The sequence below is a fragment of the Herpailurus yagouaroundi genome, unplaced genomic scaffold (genome assembly GCF_014898765.1).
Source record: "Herpailurus yagouaroundi ecotype Mexico unplaced genomic scaffold, PumYag 308, whole genome shotgun sequence".
NCBI lineage: Eukaryota > Metazoa > Chordata > Mammalia > Carnivora > Felidae > Herpailurus > Herpailurus yagouaroundi.
In genome coordinates this window covers 3,697,903-3,720,031 of record NW_024412525.1, presented here as the reverse complement: position 1 = coordinate 3,720,031, position 22,129 = coordinate 3,697,903, and the positions used below count along the sequence as shown (strand labels likewise).

Genomic DNA, 22,129 nt, shown 5'->3' with positions numbered 1-22,129 from the left:
ATCTTTACATACGCAGTGGTGGTGGAGTCAAAGAGGGTGTCAACAAATCAGAGTTGTATTTCTTTCTTCGCCGTACACTTCACTCATGTAAAACATAAGTCTGGTTTCATTCTCCTCTTTGCCTGTCTTTTCTCTAAACATAATGAAAATAAAGACAACTAGATTATTCTAAGCCTGTCTGGCTCTAGTCCACATCCCTCAGCTACTCTAGAACTCAGCTAGCCACCAATGATCATGTTTTGTTTTTAGAATTCTTCTCCTAAGCTTAGTAGTATTGATTTACTATGCCTTTTTCCCCCCAAGGTGCAGGAGTAGCCCTGCTGAATGACCATATTTATGTGGTGGGGGGATTTGATGGTACAGCCCACCTTTCTTCTGTTGAAGCATACAACATTCGCACCGATTCCTGGACAACTGTCACTAGTATGACCACTCCACGATGCTATGTAGGGGCCACAGTGCTTCGCGGGAGACTTTATGCTATTGCGGGGTAAGGATTTGGAAGCCAGGCTAGAGTCGTCGTGCATCCAGGACAACATGATCCATTCCGAATTTTTGGATCGAGACAGGGTTTGGGTTGGGGGAGACGTCTCCAGTGGCAAACTTTAATGTAGGACTGTATGGAGAGGAATAGAAAGTTCATTTTCTTCTTTTGCTTCTTCCCCACTCAGATACGATGGGAATTCCCTGCTGAGTAGCATCGAGTGCTATGACCCTATCATCGACAGTTGGGAAGTAGTGACATCCATGGGAACCCAGCGCTGTGATGCTGGCGTGTGTGTTCTTCGAGAGAAGTGACCGTTGTTGGAGCACCATCCAGAGCTAGTGACCAGTCCAAGGGACAGTTTACAGGAGCGTCAAGGATCCTTTCCAGAATATCTATTTCTCACCGTGTGCACAGGGTGATTACAAGCACCAGTGTGGTGATGATTGTACTTATTTGACACACACTCCACTTTGTGCTGGTAGTTCTCTCTGAGGAGGGTGGGTAACAGACACTCAAGGGAAGACAATGCACACTGAATGGATCTGAGAGGCCAGACCATCTCTCCTTGGCCAGAGAGCACTGTCATGTGCTTGGGAGAATCCATATATATGTTGTGCCTCGCGTATTGCAGAGAATTAAGGTGAGTATGACCTACTAGATGTGGACAGTATCCAGCGTATGATTGGAAGGATACCAACTTGAGTAAGCTGGGTAAAATCCAAATCTTGTTTTCCAGGAATAAATGTCTTTCCTAGTCTGCAGGTAACTAGGGGCGACACAGTTCCATTCTGGAGGATAATAGAGGGGAAAGCCCCCTATCAAAACTTGGGGGGCTTGGGGAGAGACCTGGCATTGCCTTAAGGGACAAGGTTGGTGTATCAGAACTGGGTTTAGAATAAGGGAAGTAAACAGAATTTGATGGAACGTGAGTAAACCTAGAACACCGCTGAGGTATAACCTGGAAGACTTAAAAGGGTGTGTCTTTGGAAGGATCTTTTAATTTCCCCATGATCTTTCTGGGTGCGCATCTTGGCATTGACAGAGTAAGAATGAACAAATGTTGGGAGAAGCAGAGATGGAATAAAGGTGGGAGTTTGGTATGCCTGGGAACAAACTAGAAGTACCTGTGATTTTACAGTCGTCTTATTTCCCGCCAGGGCTCATCTCTCCGTGGCAAGGTTTGCCTTGAGTCGGTGAGACACTGTCTGTCTGTGTTGAATCAAATACTACTACACTATTATACTTCATTACTATTTATTTGGGGGTGGGGTGGGGGTGGCAGCAGCGTAGAAATTCAGCTACCTGATTACTGCCCTGTTCTTCTAAGGGCACACTTCTGCTAAGGAGTGGTTTTTACTGCTGTGTTTGGTACAATTAGTCCTTTTCCTACTATGAGGTTCCCTGACCTGTCCTTAGAGTGGATTTTATTCTTCCTGGGACAGAATAATCAAGGCAACCAAAACTCTTTTGTTAGTTCCAGTACTTGCTACCACCATTTCTGAATTTCTGAGCTACTATTCAAGGCTCCCCTGTGTTACGGAATGAAATTCTTGGCTTTGTGGGTATTGGGAGTGTGGGGATGTGGTAACCTAAACAAGGATGCACTTTCCCTTTATTCTAAAATTCCATTTTTTTCCTCTTTCCCCGAGTTGTATTGGTGTAAAGAGTTCATTTCCTTTGTATTTTTTTAAGAAAATATTAAAAATCAGTGGTCTCAAGTGCCTATAAGAGAGTTTGTGGCTAACCAACACTGTCTTGCGGATACTTGGGGAGGGGTGGGGGGGGACCAGGCAGAGATCAGCTGTATGATCCTGTCTCTTCAACCTCTTCACCTTATGTGTTTGCCAACTGGCCCTACTATGTTTCTTTGCTAGACGCGGGTAAGAGGTAGCCCCTTTACCCTTGTGGAGCTTCTCAGCAGTAAAATATTTACGTGAATTTGTGTATTTATTGACTCTTCTCACACTGGGAGTTTACTTGAAAAGCAAACAGAATAAAGAGGAGTCAATCTTGAGCTCACTTAGTACCCACTTGAATTTTAGGGTCTTTAGTCACTCCATTCCTTTCTCTGTTTGCTTTGATTTATGGCACCTGATGTAAACAGCCATGCAGAAGGCCTGCACAACTGCAGAAATCCTGACATTCCCAGAGCAAAAGGAAGGGGGAGCCAAAGAGGAAGTTATTTTCACTAAAGAAGCCCTGCCAACCTTTCCTCAGCAGATGGATTGTGCCTGCTGATCAAACCACAGCTATGAAACATATGACTCATCCTTTCTCAGGAAGAGATCCAGGGGAGGTGGAAAAGTGGGGGTTCAGAACTGATGGCTCCTAGGCTATCTTTACTGCTGACTTAAGAGTTCTTATATAGCAGCCACCACTGAATATTCTGCATAAAACATCTAAAACTCTTTGCTGTCTTTCCACTCTTCCAATCTTGCATACTCTTCTCATACACATACACAGAGGTATGCCTGATATGGGGGTTCCTCCTGTTTTTGTAGCTCTCTTCGCTGGCAACCAGCCACTTAGTTATCCCACCTCGGAAAACTCATTTATCTTGTGTTCCCCCCATTACAATACAGACATGCAATTCATTTCTGACTTGTACATGACATTATCTTTAATAGTTCCAAATATATTCTTATAACTGTATTCCCTCTGCTACCACTTAGTTCAAGCTTTATCTCTTACACAGACTCATGGAGTAATAGCCTCCTGATAGCTTTACCCCTGCTCTTTTCCTGTCTTCCAATCTAGCCCCTCCATTTAGTTATCAATGTTCTTCCTCAATTACATGTAACATCATTACAGTGCCTAACATACAGCAAATTTTCAGTGAATATTGAACAGTTATTTCTGGCCTAAAATTCCATAGATTCCCATTTCCCACATTATGAAGTTTAAATTCCTTAGCATGACTTTAGACCCATGATGCTCTGGACCCACTTACCATTCTGATCTTCCCCCCCACCCCCTACCATTTTCTCTTCCCTCAGGTGTAATGTCCTTCAGTGGACTACTAACCATTCTTAAATGTGTTCTCACCTTTGTTCATGTATTATACTGTTCTTCTGACATAGTCTTGCTTTTCAGACAAAATCCTAGTCACATTTTGACGCCTAATTAAAATGTCACCTAGGTAAAGCCTTTTCTAACTCCCCAGATGGAATTATTCCCTAATCCTGGCTTCCATTTACTTTGTTCCCATGGTTGTCTTTATCACATGTCATTTGTTTTGGGTATGTCTTCCTGTTTAGACTGTGTTCTCAAACACAAAGTGCCTATTATCATTGTATCCTCAGGGTTTAGTTATATTACATAATTACTAAATGTTGAATTACTGAAGGACAAAGAGGAAGAAAAACCTGCAGATGGGGATGATGGGTAGATTAGACATTACCTATTTAAGTAACTTGGTTCCCCTTCATATTCTGCTTCCCTTGCCATTTCAGGATATCCATGGCCTAATGCACTAGAACTGATAAGCTAGAGATCTAAAGCTAATCAAATGGAGTGAAAAGTATAGTGTAATGACAAAGGACAGTGGCTTTAGAGCCAGGCCTGGATCTATGGACCCTGAAAACTAGCCTCTGATCTTTACCTTCCTCAGTTGTGCACTGGGAGTAATCAGTGACAACCACATAAGGGAATTGTGATGATTCAATAGGTTTGTTTCTAAAGCACTTAAACACGGTATTTGCCACATAGTAAATAGTTGCGATGATTAGAACAGATATCAGCAATTAAAGTCTGGAAGCATCTTTTTCCAACACCAAAAAGGTACATGTCCCTTTAAGTAGTCTCTTGTTGAAGTAACTAATGTAGATAAAACTTGCTGATGTATATAGCCTGGCCCAGATTCCCTTCGCATTGCCTCCAGAAATGTTCCCGTTCATTCAGAAGACCAAAGTCAAATCTCAGCAAACTACATGGTATGGTCAACTTTAATGGCTTATTTACCCAGATTTTACTCAATATTTAAGGGAAGCCCAAAGACCAGGTGAGTATGAAGAGAGAGGATTTGTCACGTCCCAGTAAGTGACCCTGTCACAAAGCCAGCGGACACCTAACCACTCAAGTAATGAATGAGGCGCTTGCGCAGTAGAACCCAGAGCGGGCGAGGGGGGAAGGACGCATGCGCAGAAGGGGGGGGCGTGACCGTGCGCTCCCCACCCCGTCTCTGAAAGCGGCGCCCGCGCAGTTCCGAAAAAGCCCGCAGAGACAGCGCCTGCGCGGTCGTGGCCGAGGAAAGCTGTGGCGGTAGCGGCGATGGAACCAGCTGAGCCGCTGAACGAGTTAGTGTCAGCCGAGGGCCGAAACCGGAAGGCGGTGCTGTGCCAACGCTGTGGCTCCCGAGTGCTGCAGCCAGGGACCGCTCTCTTCTCCCGCCGACAGGTAGGGACGCAGGTTGGAGGCGGTTCACCCCCGCACGCTTTCCCAGGGGGCCGAGGTGGCTCGTGTCCCAGACCCCGCGCGCGTTTCCGGAGGCCGCGCCCCTCGTCGCGTCCGGGCTCCGCCTGAGGCTGCCCCCGCCGGAGTTGGGCGGCGGGAGCGCTGCCGGGACCCGGCCCCCAGCCCCCGGCCCCCAGCCCCCAGCCCCAGCCCCGCCCTAGGTCTGGGCTGGCCGGTCACCCGGTCGCCGCGGGCGCGGGGCGCGCTGGACGCTGCTCCTCCGCGTGCGGTGCAGGGCTGCGGCAAGGCGCCGGCTTCCTAGGGCCCGGCGCCTCGGGACACGGGCCGCCCTTCCAGCTCCACCCTGCGGACTGGCCCCATGGCGCCCGGTGTACCTGGCCCGCGTCACACCGCTCTCACCGGTGTCCTTTCTGATGGGCTTCTCGCCGCCCCAAAAAGAGCTCCAGAACCGACTTTAGTGTAGGGGATGTGACAGATGACTCTCGTAACCTACACCCTTTACCAAGGTACTGGGTGGAACGCAGTTTCTCCAACGAATCAGATTTCCAGTGGGACAGGCCGCTCAAGTCCTGAAATCATTTTTGAAGGGAGATTTAATTTTTATTTTACTCTTTTATTTCCTTCAAGTTAGATATTTTTATATTCTTCATGCTGCCATCACCCCAAAGGGGGAAAGTTGAAAACATTTTTTTTTTTATTTTACTAAACTTTTTCTTGAGGTGTAACAATAACTTCAGGAAAGTGCAAAGTGTAATCTCATTTCAGCCATGTGCATACCCTCACTCAAAATTGTCTCCAAAAATATGCTGTGTCCTCATGACCTATCATATTGGGAATTGGGTTTCAACATAAGAATTTGGGAGGAACACAGTCTATAACAGGGTGCTACTGGCATCTAGTAAGGTAGAAGCCAGGGATGCGGCTTAGCATGCTGCAAATGCATTAGGCAGCAACCCCCGTCCCCTGGTCCTGCAACAGACTTCTCCATCCCAGGAGGTCAGCAGTACCAAGACGGAAATCATGGCCTAAAGACTGCAAAGCACACTCACATCTATAATCTCAGTTGATCTTATGAAATTATTAGCATTTCTACCACTGGCCTATGAGGTCCTAGATCCTATCCACTTCTGTATCTCTTACACTTAGATTGTGCCCATAAGTAAGAACTTAATAGATACTTAGATTTAAGTAAATTAGTGAACAAAAGCTATTAGCCCAGTGTAAATAATGGGTTAGCATGGGTGGAATGGATTAGTATGTCACTGTTGGTGCAGCATGTGTTAAAAAGGCCTATAATTGGTTTCACATATAAAACGTTCATACCCTTTAGCTCGGTACTTCTTGAAATCTTACCTGAAGTCTGTGACAGAGGTGGAGGGGACAGCAGTGTGATGTTTCAGTGTTGTTAGAGAAAGTGCAGTATGTGTGAAGAACTGCAAAGTTCAACTTGGCTGGGCCTAGCTAGACAGTTCTCATTTGGGGTCTTTCATGTGCAGTCAGAAGGGTCATTTGAAACGCTCTCTACTGTCACGTGTCTGCTTGTGGCCTGGGAAGACTCAGACATCTGAGCACTGAAATAGACTCTGGGGGCACGTTGGTCTTTCGGTGGCTCTCTCCCCAAGGTCTCTCCATGTGATGCCTGGAAGGTACCTGGAGGTATTCAGAGTAGCTGGAATTCTCATATAGTAGCTGAAGGCTCCTAGAGCAAGTGTACCCAGAGAAACCAGCCAAAACGGCATGGCCTTTTCTGACCTAGCCTGTCACTTCCACTGCACTTGATTCCATTGAGGCCATCACAGTGGCTCGCCCAGACCCAAGGTGAGAGACATGGAGTCTATGTCTTGGAAGGATTGTCAAATAATTTGTGGACATGTTTTAAAACCACCACAAGGGGCGCCTGGTGGCTCAGTCGGTTGGGCATCCGACTTCCGCTCAGGTCGTGATCTCGCAGTCCGTGGGTTCGAGACCCACATCTGGCTCTGTGCTGATGGGGGGTAAGGGGGGGGGGGGGTGGGGGGGGGGCTGCCTGAGATTCTCTCTTTCTGCTCCTCCCCTGCTGGCTTGCTCTCTCTCTCTCTCCCCCTCCCTCTCTCTCTCCCTCCCTCCCTTTCACATTCGATTTTGGCTCAGGTCATGACCTCACAGTTTGTGGGTTCAAGCCCCACATCGGGCTCTGTGCTGGCAGCACAAAGCCTGCTTGGGGTTCTCCTCTCCCTCTCTTTCTGCCCCTCCCCCGCTCACTCACTTGCACACATGAACTCTGTCTCTCAGAAAAAATAAGTAAACTTAAAAAAATAAAGGGTACTGTTAACAGCTATTGAAAAAGCAAAAGGAGTTCCACTGAGAATCTCACTGAGTTGTGGTATTCTACTTATCTCTGAGGAGCCAGTCCAGGATTAGGGTACAGCCTGGAGTCCGGAGTAGTTAACCCACCTGGTCAGGGATGGAACTGGCAACTTTGTCCCCCAACCAGCTGACCTAGCAGCCTCAAATTAGGCATTAATTCCTTGATTTTCACCTCAGTAGTCTATCTAGAAAGCCTAATTGTATTCTAAATGTTACATTCCAAAACTTGACCCTGCAGTAGCTCTGGGCACTGCAGTGAATGGGTTGACATCCATACACCTACACATACAGTGTGCATATATGTAGGTCTAGTCTTGTGGATCTGACTTACGGGATTTCAATAAAAATGGGAATGTTGAGAAAGAGAGGGACCAGGACCCAGTAGGACCCCTTGAAGGAACGGTTACTAGTATTTCCCTTAAATCACTAATCAAGACTGCTGAGGCGCTGTTTTGCATTTTAAATGGGAACTGTGGGAGGGAAGCTGGTTCTCCTTTGTTGGATGTGTCCTAAGGGCTAATGCTTAGCAAGTCTTTTTCTCCCCTTAACATTTCACTCCCCTTACATTTAGTTAAGATGTTGATTTCACACCTACAATGTGGCCCAGAAATATTTTTAGGGAAATTTAGGCCCACAGAAAGATACCGCTAGGATTGGAATCCAGGTTTCCTGGTTTCTGAATTTTGATTCCTCTTCGCCTCTGCTTGTTCCAGTTTTTCACTTAGTGTAAAACAAAGCATTTGGGGGTTCATTTAAACATCAGACGGGCAAAAAGAGTGACTGGAATGACAGTGTAACAGGAGGAGGAACTGTTCTATTTTATGATGTCCTCAGCTGCTGTCTCAGGTGACACAGCGCAGGGTAGTGCACAGATACCTGTTTTAGTAAGCCAGGTGCTCGGAAGATGGGGAGTAAAAATGCTCTGGATCAGTGCTCCCTCCTCCCTATTAGGGACACCTACTGGCTACAGTATGGCCAGAAGTAGAAACTCTGGGGTATTTATAAAATTTTTTTTAACGTTTATTTATTTTTGAGACAGAGCATGAACAGGGGAGGGTCAGAGAGAGAGGGAGACACAGAACCTGAAGCAGGCTCCAGGCTCTGAGCTGTCAGCACAGAGCCCGATGCGGGGTTCGAACTCACAGACCGTGAGATCATGACCTGAGCTGAAGTCAGACACTTAACCGACCAAGCCACCCAGATGCCCCACTCTGGGGTATTTAATACACAGTAGCATCTCTTGTGATTCCCTAACTAGCATTCAAGGAGAGGCTTCCTCTTCCCTACCGAAGCATTTCCCTTTTATTTTGGAATAATGTCAGTCCAGTTAGGGTTTTTGTTTTTGTTTTGTTTTTTTAATTAAAAAAAATGGTGCAGGGAGAAGGGCCTGGGTCAGCTCAGTCAGTTAAGCATCCAACTGTATCTCAGCTGAGGTCTTGATTTCAGGGTCATGAGTTCAAGCCTCACATTGGGCTCCACGCTTGGTCATGAATCCTACTTAAAAAAAAAACATCAGGGGCGCCTGGGTGGCGCAGTCGGTTAAGTGTCCGACTTCAGCCAGGTCACGATCTCGCAGTCCGGGAGTTCGAGCCCCGCGTCAGGCTCTGGGCTGATGGCTCGGAGTCTGGAGCCTGTTTCCGATGCTGTGTCTCCCTCTCTCTCTGCCCCTCCCCCGTTCATGCTCTGTCTCTCTCTGTCCCAAAAATAAATAAATAAACGTTGAAAAAAAAAATTAAAAAAAAAAAATCAAAAAATAATTTTTTTTTTTTTGCTTTTATTTTGATTGCTAATGCCAGACTAGCTCACTGAGGCCATCCTATGCTATTAGAGTTTGGGGTTGCATTAGAAACATATCATGGGTGCAGAGAAAGAGGAACCCTTTTACATTGCTGGTGGGAATGGAAACTGGTGCAGCCAGTCTGGAAAACAGTATGGAGGTTTCTCCAAAAATTAAAAATAGAGCTACCCTGTTACCCAGCAATTGCACTACTAGGCATTTATTCAATGGATACAAAAATGCTGATTCAAAGGGGCACTTGCACCCCAATGTTTATAGCAGCACTATCACAATAGCCAAAGTATGGAAAGATCCCAGATGTCCATTGACTGGCAAATGGATAAAGAAGATGTGGGTGTGTGTGTGTGTGTGTGTGTGTGTGTGTGTGTGTGTGTGTGTAATATTACTCAGCAATCAAAAAGAATGAAATCTTGCCATTTGCAACAATGTAGATGGAACTAGAATGCATTATGCTAAGCGAGATAAGTCAGTCAGAGAAAGACAAATATATGATTTCACACATGTGTGGAATTTAAGAAACAAAACAGATGAACATGGGGGAAGGGAAGTGAAAAGATAAAAACAGGGAGACAAACCATAAGAGACTCTTAAATACAGAGAACAACTGAGGGTTGCTGGTGGGGTGTCAGGTGGGGGGGGGATGGGCTAAATGGGCAATGGGTATTAAGGAATGCACTTGTTGGGTGAGCACTTGGTTTTATGTATAAGTGATAAATCACTAGATTCTATTCCTGAAACCATTAATACATTATATGTTAACAAACTTGGATTTAAATTTAAAAAAAAAATTATAGTAGGTACGTTGAAAGTTAATGCAAGAGGGAAAAAAAAAGTAAATTGTTACCTATGAAGAAAAAACTTATGAAAAAGAAACAGCCATAGACTACTACTTGGCTTTGTAGCAAATATTTTCATAGTCATAATAAAGTAAAAACTGAAAAGTGTTTCATAGGGTGGAAAATAAGTGTATTGGCAGTAGCCATTACGATGAGAGCAGAGGAGTAACAAGCTTTGCTGTATGTATCTTGCAGTACTGTGGGGCTGCTAAAGGTGTGTGAACTAACCATATGGAAGAAATTAAAGGGTGTGTGTGTGTGTACTTACACGCGTGTGTGCCAGAGGCTTTCTCATAGTGATTGGGGAGGCATGTTGATTTGTGGGTACAAGGATCCTTGGGATGCTATTCCGAATTCTAGAACTAAATTTTCCTTGTTAATGTTCTTTTGTAAGATAAATCCAGCACATACCTTACAGTGATGGAATAGAGCAAAGCCAGGTATCCTGTATTTATTCTTTTGAAAATATTTGAGTTCCTGCTCTATGCCAGTTATTACTCTAGGCACTGGGGATATAGTAGTGAACAGGAAGGTAAGCTCCTTCCTTTCCTGGGGCTTACATTTTAGTGGAGGGAGACCCATAGTAAATAAGCCAATACATTAAGTTCAGAGAATGGTAAGTAGAAAATAAAGAGGTAGTGGCATAAAGAGACTTTGGGGGTGATGAATATGCTTGGTATCTTGCTGGTAATGATTTATCGGTATATGCCTGGGCCAAAATGTATCTTTAATTGTATACTTTAAGTATTGTGCAGTATATGTGTCAACTATACCTCAGTAAAGCCATATAAAAAAACATAGGACGCTTGGGTGGCTCCGTTGGTTAAGCGACCAGCTCTTGGTTTCAGCTTAGGTCATCATCTCACGCTTCATGAGTTCAAGCCCCGCGTTGGTCTCCATGCTGACAGTGTGGAGCCTGCTTGAGATTCTCTGTTTTCTCCCACCCTCTCCCACTTGATCTCTCTCTCAAAATAGTTGAGTAAACTTTAAAAAGTATAAAATAAAACATAGTGGGCAGTATGGGAAGCTAATTCAGATTGGTTGGTTAGAGAAGACCTCCTGAAGAGGTTACATTTGAGCTGAATATCATGAAGGAACCGGCCTTGCCAGGATCTGAGGGCAGAGCACACTTACCCTGTTTGAAGAAGGCAAGGCCAGTGTGGCTGGAGGGAGATTAGGAACAGGCAGGGCCTTATGGACCATGGTAAAGATAGCAGTGAAGCCAGTTGGAAACAGCATGTTACCTCTTTAACGTCTCGTAAGAATCAGGGCACGGACTAGAGGCAACGGAGGAGCCGCCCAGCATCCTCATCCATCAATGATCAGGCTCCTCATTTTGTTTTCATTCCGAGAAAGTGCTAGGGAGCAGTGTAATGTGTGAGTGGAATGGGGGTGATGACGTGACTGGCCAGTCAGCTCTTGCATTCTTTGTGTTCTTTTCCACTGCAGCTTTTCCTTCCCTCCATGAGAAAGAAACCAGCTCTGGCTGATGGCAGCAATCCTGACGGCGAGCTTCTCCAGGAGCACTGGCTGGTTGATGACATGTTCATCTTTGAGAACGTGGGCTTCACCAAGGACGTGGGCAACATCAAGTTTCTGGTGTGCGCAGACTGTGAAATCGGACCAATTGGCTGGCATTGCCTAGATGACAAGAACAGTTTCTATGTGGCCTTGGAACGGGTTTCCCATGAGTAACTGAGGGGAGGGGGACTCAGCTCCACCCCCAGCTCTAAAGGCTCCTCCCCTCAAGAACTGGCATTTAACCTGATGTAATTGCCCTGCTGCCGCCTTCTCGGTACTAATGTAAATTATGAGTATCAACATGTCCTGTTGAACAGAGGGCTAATCCTGCTTCCTTAAAGCCTCAAGTGCATGCCTCATGCATCACTCATCCTGCATCCCAACATCTCCTAACCTTTCTTTTCCCCCAGTTGCAGGACACTGGAACACGTCCACAAATGTGCTCTCATCCCTGGCATCCTGCCCCGGGCTCTCTGACCCTGGGCTCCCTTGTTTCGTGTTCTGTAACAGCAGCATTCATCCTCTTGTCCAAGATGACACATGACAGCTGATGCCCGTGCTGATAGCTGAAACTCCACCTTTTTCTCTCTCATTCAAGAAAGCATACAAGTGTCTGAGAGTGACTTGGTTGTATGGCTAACTGTATCTACAGTAATTTATTCTTTTTAAAAGTGTAGCATTTACAGACATTAGTATTTAAACTACTAATCAGAAACACATTACTTTGGACACCCCTCTAGTAACCATGTTTGACAGCTGAGCCTCTAGGCTCAGTGACTTTTTATTGTGAAGATGAATATGGCCCCTCTTCCCCTCAAATCTTGATATGGTTTCTCTTTATATTAGCCTGTGAGTTGAGAATCAGATTTTCAACCCTATCTGGCAGCCACCCCAAGGAAAACTCAGCCCTGGCTTAGAATCACAGTGGAGGATGTGGGATATAGGAGGGACAGGCCTTTGCCATATTATACATGACTTTAGAGGTTTGCCTTATTTGGACAAGTAACTTTTCCTTTGTTCTTAGCAAAGGAATCCATCTATCTAATAGGTAGTGTCATCATTTACCGAACCTACTAAGCATGGTCCTCAGAGAGTTTTGGTTCATTTGGAATGTCTGTACCAACCCAGAACAAACTTTCCATCCACATGCCACTATTTCTATAGCTGTAGCGTTGCTCTAATAGTTCAATGTTAGCAGACTTGTTTAAATCTTCAATATAATTGTCAGTTCTGTCCTCTCTCTTCTGAAGTGACTCAACTTTAGAAGGAGTCTCTATGAGAAGATCTCAGGTATCCTCCCATCAGCCCTACCTGGAAGATGGAGGAGACCCTAGAATTGACATAAGGATTAAACGGAAACCTTCCAGTTTAGAGCCCATCCTTCTGTATCTGTTTTCTGCTTGCTTCCGCCTTCTTTCTCCCCAGAACTTTTCTAAGGGCTCCCCAACTAAAGTGTGGGCCTTGGGCATGGTTTTGCAACCAACCTACTCTAGAAAGGTGGCTTCCTTCCCCAGTCATAGCCTCGGTGAGATCTAGTTGAAAATGAGAGAACAGTTTTCTAGACAGTCAAAGGTCCATGATTACGGCATGTGCAGAAAAACAACTGTGAGAAGTACCCACTCAGGTCCGAAGGAACAAAACCAGGTAGATGCCTCTGCGGGCATGTCGCCCCTCCTGCCACAAGCCAAAACCTAAGCAAGGCAGTTTTTTAAATTAGGCTTTCACTTTTCTTTCCTTTTTTCATCACAGAAATGGTACACATTTGTTGCAGATAAATACAAAAATGGGTATAAAGATTTTTTTAATCACTCCTATTTTCCACCATCCAGAGATTGCCTATGGTAATGTGGTATATATCCTCAGTGTTTTTCTATATGTATATATAAACATGTATGGTTTTTAAAAACAGATATGAGATCATACTGTGCTCTTTTATAACTTGCCTTTTCCATTTAACAAAATACTGACTTCCCATTTTAACAGATAACCGTCCATGGCCACCCTTGTTTTTAGTATTCCATTGTCATTTCTGTAATCTATTTAAACAATCCCCTATTAGATTGTCTCCAGTTTCTTATAAACGGTGTGATACAACATACAACTTTAAAGTTAAATCTGTATACACATTTGTAATTATTCCCTTGGCATACATTATTAGAAGTAGAATTGCAAGGTATGCATGTTTTCAAGGATTTGGTCTGTTGACCCATACTCTTCAGAAACAGCTGTAATTCACCCCCCTCCAGCAGTGTAAAAGAGCACTCATTTCTCTGAAACCTTCCTAACACGGGGTATTATGAAAAAGATATTTTGCCACTTTAATAGAAAAAGTAGTATCTCATATTTTCATTTGCATTTCTTGTATTTTTAATGAAATTTTTAGATACTGATCATTTGTATTTTTTTTTTTTTTTTTTTTAGAAAATTGTCAAACGTTACCACAGTAGCCAAAAATATCAAATTGTTATTCTGCCTTTTTGGTATAATTTGAAAGGAATAAAGGCATTTAAACAGTAGAAATTAGATTCCTGTATGTCCTTGGAAAGAATACACAATTTGAAAAAGCAGAGGAGAGCTGAAAACTGAACCTCAGGCTTTATTGTGAGGTCTGTCAACTAATTAATTGATCCCTTAGTGTCTGCTATAAAATGGGAATGTCATCTCTTTGGTCCCTCACACATAATAGGCTCTCAGTGAAGACTTGGGAAATCCGTTAACCGCTTTGTCATAGGTAGATGGAAGTAACCCATGCTTGCTGCTAGGAGTTTAGACACCTGCAGTTCCTGTTAGAGCAAAGGATTTTTCCAAGGCCTAATTGTTTCTACAAAATTCTTTTCTAACAAAAGAGTGGGACAGTGGCATACTGGCATTTTGCATACTGTTCCCATGCCACGTATGTGGCTACTCAAGTGCCTCTAACATATAACTAATGAGGACTTTTGTTCCCGATAATGGTGGACAGGTACGTTTTTTTAAGTTTATTTATTTATTTATTTTGAGAGAGAGCAAGTGGGAGAGGGGCAGAGAGAATCCCTCCCGAGGAGACTCTGTGCTGTCAACGCAGAGCCCGATGCAGGGCTCCAACCCACGCAACTGTGAGATCGTGACCTGAACTGAAACCAAGTCAGACACTTATGACTGAGCCACCCAGGTGCCCCTGGTGGGTAGGTAATTTAGACTCACTATCCCACCGAGGGCAGTTAGAAAGGCTGGACAAAACATTTAAAGCATCCAAAGTCAGGGCGCCTGGGTGGCTCGTTTGGTTGAGTGACCGACTCTTGATTTCAGCTCAGGTCATGATCCCAGGGTCACGGGATTGAGTCCCATGTTGGGCTCTGCACTGAACATGGAGCCTGCTTGAGATTCTCCCTCCCTCCCTCCCTCCCTCTCCCTCCCTCTCTCCCTCCCTCCTTCCCCCTCTGCCCTTCTCCCTCACTCATTCTCTCTCCCTCTGCCCCTCTCCTTCGCTCGTTTTCTCTCTCTCTCTCTCTCTCTCTCTCCCTCTCTAACCAAACGCATCAAAGAACATTTGTTTGAAGGATTACTGGGCTAGGACTACTGAGAAGAAGGTGACCCTGGAAGGAGGGCTTGGTGTTAAGGGCCAGCGCTCTCTTGGGGGCATTTGCCAAATGTGAAGGGGGCACTTCAGAGGCTGATGGGTGATTGTGACCGGCTTTTGGAAGTAGGGGTCTGTGCCGGTCAAAGAGTGGTAGACCTGGTCAGTGTTCCTCAGTTTGAGTTGAGGTCCTCAGTCCTTTGCACCCCAGGAATAGGAGTGAACCAGAAGGAGGAAATTGAAAGGCTCTCTCTGGACTGCAGCTTGGTTTCCAATGGTCTCAATCCTTGACATTAGATTAAGTTGATCCCAAAGTGGTAGTTTCCCCACACCCTTGGCATAAGCAAACAAAAACGCTCTCTGAAGGAAAATACCATCATCCTAAACTTCAACTTGTTTCTACAAGTAATTTTGCTAATACAATATCTTGAACACAATAAAATGTAACCAAGCGTATGAGTCAAGATATTAAGAAAACCAGTGAAATAAGAGACCATGGAAAGTGGCCCACAGAGGCTGCAGACAGTGGAGCCACCAAACACTATAAAATAATTGCTTACTCTGTTCGAGGAGATAAACCAGTTTGAGGAATTTCAACAGATACCTGGGCATGTGAAAAAATACGAATTGTAGAATTTTTAAAAATCCAATAACCAAAATTAAGAATTCAGTGGAAGTTTTTTAGCAGCAGATTATGCACAGCTGAAGAGAGAACTAGAAAACTGGGAGCTAGGAATAATTTGTTGTTGTTTTTCAACATGTATTTATTTTTGAGGGAGACAGGGCATGAGCAGGGAGGGGCAGAGAGAGAGGGAGACACAGAATCCAAAGCAGGATCCATGCTGGGCTCTTAGCACATAGCCCGACGCGGGGCTCGAACCCATGAACCACGAAATCATGCCCTGAGCCGAAGTTGGATGCTTAACTGACTGAGCTACCCAGGCACCCCGGAATATTTCTAACAGATCTGCAAGACCTAAACACAGTTATACAACATTACTGAGAGATACTAAAAGGAAACAAACTTACAGGGGCCAGAAAACTATAGCCCACAGGCCAAGTCCACTCAAGACAGCATCTGATTTATAGAGAGTCATGAGTCTGCCACCTAAGAATGGTTTCGGGGCACCTGGGTGGCTCAGTGGGTTAAGTGGCTGACTTCAGCTCAGGTCATGATCTCACAGCTCGTGAGTTCAAGCCTCACATTGGGCTCTGTGCTGACAGCTCAGAGCCTGGAGCCTGCTAAGGATTCTGTGTCTCCCTCTCTCTCTGCCCCTCCCCCACTCATGCTCTGTGTCCCTCTCTCCCAAAAATAAATGAAGATTAAAGAAAATTTAAAAAAAAAAGAATGTTTTTTACCTTTTTAAATGGTTGTATAAGTATCTATCTAATATCTCCAATTTTACTTCTTATCCCACAAAGCCTAAAATATTAACCAGTCTTTTAAGAGAAAAGATTACCAGGGACACCTGGGTGGCTCAGTCAGTTAAACGTCCGACTTTGGCTCAGGTCATGATCTCTCAGTTCATGGGTTCGAGTCCTGCGTCGGGCTCTGTGCTGACAGCTCAGAGCCTGGAGACTGCTTTGGATTCCATGTCTCCCTCTCTCTCTGTTCCTCCCCTGTGTGTGCTTTCTCTCTCTCTCTCTCTCTCTCTCAAAAATAAAGATGAAAAAGTAATAATTAAAAGAAAAAAGATTGCCAAGTATTGACTAATTTTGTAAAGATGCCAACTTTTCTCCAAACTGATGTGTAAGTTTAATAAAATCCTAACGAAATACCCAACATTTCATGAAATTTAACAAACTGATTCTAAATGTGACATGAAAATGCAGAGGACTGAGGCTAGCCAAGACAGTCACAGAGAAAAACAGAATGGGAGAAATTCTCTACTGGATAGACCTCTATTTGTCACAAGAATGAACAAACAGGCTAGTGGAACAAAAAGGCTCAGAAACAGACCCGTGCGTGTGGCTACTTGATTTGTGACCAAGGCAGGGATGATGACTTACAGGGTGGTGTGGGGAGGGCTCCTGCAATGTTGGAAATGCTCTATCTCCTTTTAACCTGGACAGTGGCTATGTGATGAACTCGTAAGCTATGCATCTTTTGTGAGCTTTTCTGAATATATGCTGTATTCTCATAACAAAAAAGCTTCTGAAAGATTGGAACTGATCCCATCCAACCCTTACTTTCCTAAACATTAGTTCTTCCCTTCAGAATGGGATGGCATCTTTTCTGTTACCTCCTAGATCTATACACATGTAATACTGAAACCCTTGACTCTACTTACCTCTAAGGAAGATAAATTCTAGAAGTGTAGGGACCAGGAATATCCTATTTACTATTCTACCCTCGGTGCCTGGCCCCATGTCTGCCACATTTTAATAGTTTGATGAATGCTTGTTAAGGAAATTTAAAATAAACTCCACTAAATGCTGTATCATTTTAGCGGGACTAATTTAAAGTGGTTCATGCAGATGTTTTTTAATGGAGGGATTAGAGTGAATTATATTTCTGATGCAGTGAATAACAGTAGATTACAAATTAGGTGCTGCACTTTTTTTCCAAGGCTTTTTGACAAAGACCGTGAAAACACATGTGATACAGGATCGTGTACAGAGTAAGTACATCTACGTGGTCATGACCTCGTCTAAGTCTGCATGGAGTAAGACAATAAAGGTGTTAACTTCAGTAGTGTCAATCTGTCCATTGTGACCAAGGTTTCTTTACTGAATACAGTGGACTCTAACCCAAATATAAATATATTTGAAATAGTGATCTTCAGTGTTATTTGTGGAAATTACACAAACCAACCTTTCTCGGCAATATGCTTCTTTCCCGCGCACAAATTAAAATTGGTTCTCTTGGGGGCGCCTGGGTGGCTCTGTTGGTTAAGCGGCCGACTTCGTCTCAGGTCATGATCTCTCGGTCCGTGAGTTCGAGCCCCGCGTCGGGCTCTGTGCTGACAGCTCAGAGCCTGGAGCCTGTTTCAGATTCTGTGTCTCCCTCTCTCTGACCTTCCCCCGTTCATGCTCTGTCTCTCTCTGTCTCAAAAATAAATAAACGTTAAAAAAAAATAAAAATTAAAAAAATAAAAATAAAAATAAAATTGGTTCTCTTGTAAGGTATTTGGATTTATTTCTATTATCTAGACGGCTGCAAAGTTTAGATTCTTTTTCTAATTTTTTGTCATCCTTTTCTAACCACAAGAGTGTTTAAAGAATTAAATTCCTGGAATATGTGTCTAAATGTCAGGATTTAATGGGGCACCTGGGTGGCTCAGTCAGTTAGGCGGTCGACTTCGGCTCAGGTCATGATCTCATGGTTCATGAGTTCGAGCCCCGCGTCGGGCTCTGTGCTGAAAGCTCGGAGCCTGGAGCTTGCTTCGGAATCTGTGACTCCCCCTCTCTCTATCCCCAGCTCATTCTGTGTCTCTGTCTCTCACAAAATAAATAAACGTTAAGAAAACATTTTTTTTTTTAATGTCAGAATTTAAGGTTAAGTGGTAAGGGTCCACCAAATTCACTTCAAATCTATTCAAACTTAGAATTCACTTTGCCTCATATAGAAACAACGTCATCCAGGCACCTGGATGGCCCAGTCGGTTGAGCTTGAGCTTCTTGAGTTTGACCTTCCAACTCTTGATTTCAATTCCAGTCATGACCCCAGAGTCATGAGATCGAGACCCACATTGGGCTCCGTGTTGAGCATGGAGACTGTATAAGATATTCTCCCCCTCTGCCCCTCTCATGCAGCTCATGCTCTCTCTCTCAAATAAAAAATAATAAAATTTAAAAATTTTTAAAAAGAAACAATGTTATCCATGATGAGTAGTTTGTAGCCTGTGACACAAAACTATGCATACCCAAAGCATAGTATTTCAATAAGCAGTTCTAATTTGGGATGTCATGAACAAGTCCTCTGCTATGATTAGATCAGGGTGTTCCAAATTCCAGACCTGGTGACCCCAGACAGTCTTTTTTTTCAGGTTGGGGGCCAGGATGAGCCATGACCTGGGGGAACAGTGAGGAGACATTGTGGGCTAGGAACACTTATGGTCCTAAGGAGGTGAGGGGAGAGTGCTCAACTCCTGTAGGTTTATACATTATCCCTTCCCCACTTTGTCCTGGATGGCTTCTGGTATGAGATGTGAAATAGGGATTGGGTGGAAATGGAGGTTCCATCCTAGGGAGCTGTTGCCCCAGTCAAAGAGGAGGTAAATTTCAAGATAACAGGGAGGAAAAACTGAGCTCATAGAGGCACCCAACCTCAGCAACTTTGCTAGCATGACCATCAATTGTTAAGTAATTCAGTCATTTGAAAGCCAGGTACTGCCTGTACAGTATTGGCACTAGCCCAAGAATGAATGGCCCTAGTGTCTTCCTGTCTACCCTGATTTCACCACTGCATGAACAGGACATTCTTGCTCCCACAAAGCCTCTCCATCTTTTCGGTCCCTCCCTTGCACAGACGGATGGCAGTTGTCCTTTCAATTCACTGTCATTTGATTCTACGTGGTAGGGCAGAGGGAGTACATATAGGGAAAAGATGCAGGCTTATCAAGCATCTTTAGATGGCTTGAAACCTAGAAGCGACCATAGCCTTTCCCTCCAAACGTTAGAATATCTTAAATCCCTGAAGAACTGTGTGAAAATGGTGTGTCTGCAATGGCACTAAAGTTGAGATCAGCAGGGTGACATAGAGAAAAGGATGACAAAAAAATTAGAAAAAGAATCTAAACTTTGCAGCCGTCTAGATAATAGAAATAAATTCAGGGGCGCCTGGGTGGCTCAGTCGGTTAAGCTTCTGACTTCAGCTCCCGTCGTGATCTCACGGTTTGTGGGTTCGAGCCTTGCATCGGGCTCTGTGCTGACAGCTCAAAGCCTGGAGCCTGCTTCAGATTCTGTGTCTCCCTCTCTCTCTCTTTGCTCCTCCCCCATTCGCTCTCCATCTCTGTCTCTCTCTCAAAAATAAATTAAAAAAAAAAAAAAGAAATTTAAAATGAAAGAAATTCAAATACCTTATAAGAGACCAATTTTAATTTGTGCGCTGTAAAGAAGCATATTGCCAGGAAACGTTGGTTTGTGTGATTTCCACAATTAACACTGAGGATCACTGTTTCAAATATATTTATATTTGGGTTAGAGTCCACTTTATTCAGTAAAGAAATGGACATTTAAAAAAGTGTTTATTTATTTAGAGCAAGAGACCATGCGATGGGGGGGCGGGGCAGAGAGAGGGAGAGAGAGCAAGCAGGCTCCATGCTCAGCGAGGAACCTGACTCAGGGCTCAGTCACGTGACCATGAGATCATGACCTGAGCGGAAATCAAGAGTCAGACACTTAATTGACTGAGCCACCCAGGTGCCCCTCCAAGGACATTTATTTATTTATTTATTTATTTATTTTTAATGTTTATTTATTTTAGAGACAGAGCATAAGTGGGGGAGGGGCAGAGAGAGCCGGAGACAGAATCTGAAACAGGGTGCAGGCTCTGAGCTGTCAGCACAGAGCCAGACCCGGAGCTCGAACCCACGAACCATGAGATCACGACCTGAGCTGAAGTCAGACACCCAATCGATTGAGACACCCAGGTGCGCCCAAGGGCATTTTTCACTGGCAGACACGACCAGCTGGTGAAATGAATTCCTAGTAGAGCAAGGCAAGGAAGAGATGGTATTCAGTTTATCACTTTTTTGAGTTTATGCCCAGATAGCTTCATTTTCATCACTGATATGCCCACATTCAGTGGGATGTAACATTTGACTTGTTTTGCTTGGGGCAGTGACAATGAATAATCATGCCTTAGCTTTGTATATACAAGGATTTTCAAAGTACTTATTTGAATGTTCACCCACACTCACCGTATCCCTTGACCAGAGACATCCACTTTAAAGCTGGCAGCCTCATAAAACACAAGGGTTGAGATCAAAGAACACTCTTCAGAGTTTGAAGTTAACCTTTGCACCCAGGATTTAAACCACCAAGCCACCTAAACAAGCATTTAGTTTCAAAATATTTCAGGATACTGAATGACATGTCCAGAGTCTTGTGGAAAAAACAGGTGCAGGAATCCAGGGGGCAGCTGATCTGATGTCACACTGGTGAGTGACACAGTAACTTTGGGTCTTTCTGGGCTCTATCAACAGAAAGTCATTACAGCTACAGATTTTCCTAAAGCAACAATTCGAGTCCCCTGGTCTGACTGGCATAATCTGGGTGCAGTCACTTTTCCAGTGGGAGGTGAGAATAGGAGATGATAGATGCTTCGGGTTCCTCTGGAATGTGCTGAACAAATACTAAGGGTAATCATTATGGGGAGTCCAGTCACTTGATAAAACCGAATGCCAGTTAATCCTCCCAAACTAGGAAATGGATTAATTTGTTCTGCTCAGGTATTTAGAAGTAAAACGTCCATCTCAGACAGCCAGGAAACAGCTTGGGAGAGGAAAAACTGTGTGTATGCCCCTTAGCAGGGAAACATATGAAACCACCACCAGGAAAAAAAGAAATACACCAGTAACATCTATGTGTTGCCTAAAATACTGCTTATCACATCACCCCTCTGATCAATAATCCTCAAGGGTGCCCCATAGCCAGTGGAATTATGTGCAAACTCTTCAGAGTAACATTCAAGGCCCCACCTTGTTTTGCCATGTTCCCCCCACGAGTCCTCCTCAATCTGCTTTAGCCAGCCTGGACCCGTTGCTCTCTTGGTAATCTGAGTCACCTGACCTGGAGCGCTGGCCACAAAGGGAAGTAAACTTCAATTACCTGCGCCTGGAATGTTCTCTCCCACACCTGTCTGGCCCACCCTCCCCCACCCTAGCCGCATTTCCTCCCGCCTCAGAGCCTCCCCGTACCTGGTTCTCATCACAGCATCTTTCCTTCTCTAGCGGTTGCTGAGTTCAAGTCTGCGCCACCGTCCGAGGTTTATGCACTTTTCGAACTAGGTCCGCCCTGTTCCCCGTGTAAAGACCTAAGGCAACAGCGGAATAAGGGTATTGCTCCAGAGCTCCAACCTCTCAGATCCAGCACACGCCCCATAGAGAAAGAGAGGGTCGAGCAGACCTGGAGGACTCGGACGACCGAGGATTTCCCTCCCTTTGGTTTTACAAACTGCCCAATGACCGGCTGCGGCGGGGATATTTCATAAGCTCCCGCCCAATAAC

The 22,129-nt window shown here is 44.5% G+C and overlaps 2 protein-coding genes and 1 long non-coding RNA gene across 5 annotated transcripts in view; 2 read left to right on the top strand and 1 right to left on the bottom strand.

Moving 5' to 3' along the window:
* KLHL12 (kelch like family member 12) overlaps positions 1-2,215 on the top strand; it is a 33,904-nt gene extending 31,689 nt beyond the window's left edge. For both annotated transcript variants that reach the window (XM_040462064.1, XM_040462066.1), the window contains exons 11-12: positions 304-490; positions 672-2,215. In XM_040462064.1, coding sequence (XP_040317998.1) covers positions 304-490; positions 672-798 — 314 coding nt within the window. In that variant the 3' untranslated portion in view covers positions 799-2,215. The remainder of the gene's footprint in view (positions 1-303; positions 491-671) is intronic.
* Positions 2,216-4,648: 2,433 nt separating this feature from the next.
* RABIF (RAB interacting factor) lies at positions 4,649-13,917 on the top strand. Its single transcript, XM_040462072.1, has 2 exons — positions 4,649-4,882; positions 11,330-13,917. Exons 1-2 carry the CDS (start codon positions 4,757-4,759, stop codon positions 11,573-11,575), a joined length of 372 nt encoding a protein of 123 aa, XP_040318006.1. The 5' UTR covers positions 4,649-4,756; the 3' UTR covers positions 11,576-13,917.
* On the bottom strand, positions 10,853-22,068 carry LOC121021594 (uncharacterized). Of its 2 annotated transcripts, XR_005786598.1 has the most exons (3): positions 22,029-22,068; positions 21,821-21,936; positions 10,853-11,521 (listed from the first exon to the last, which is right to left on the bottom strand). It is a non-coding gene; the product is annotated as an uncharacterized LOC121021594 (long non-coding RNA). The 2 variants fall into 2 exon arrangements; XR_005786597.1 differs by lacking the exon at positions 22,029-22,068 and having other exon boundaries at positions 21,821-22,022.
* Positions 22,069-22,129: the final 61 nt, after the last annotated feature.

Coding starts and splice junctions, on each gene's coding strand:
- RABIF (XM_040462072.1), top strand. CDS start 4,757: ATGGAACCAGCTGAGCCGCTGAACGAGTTAGTGTCAGCCGAGGGCCGA. Junction 4,883..11,329: donor CTCTCTTCTCCCGCCGACAG/GTAGGGACGCAG, acceptor TTTCCACTGCAG/CTTTTCCTTCCCTCCATGAG.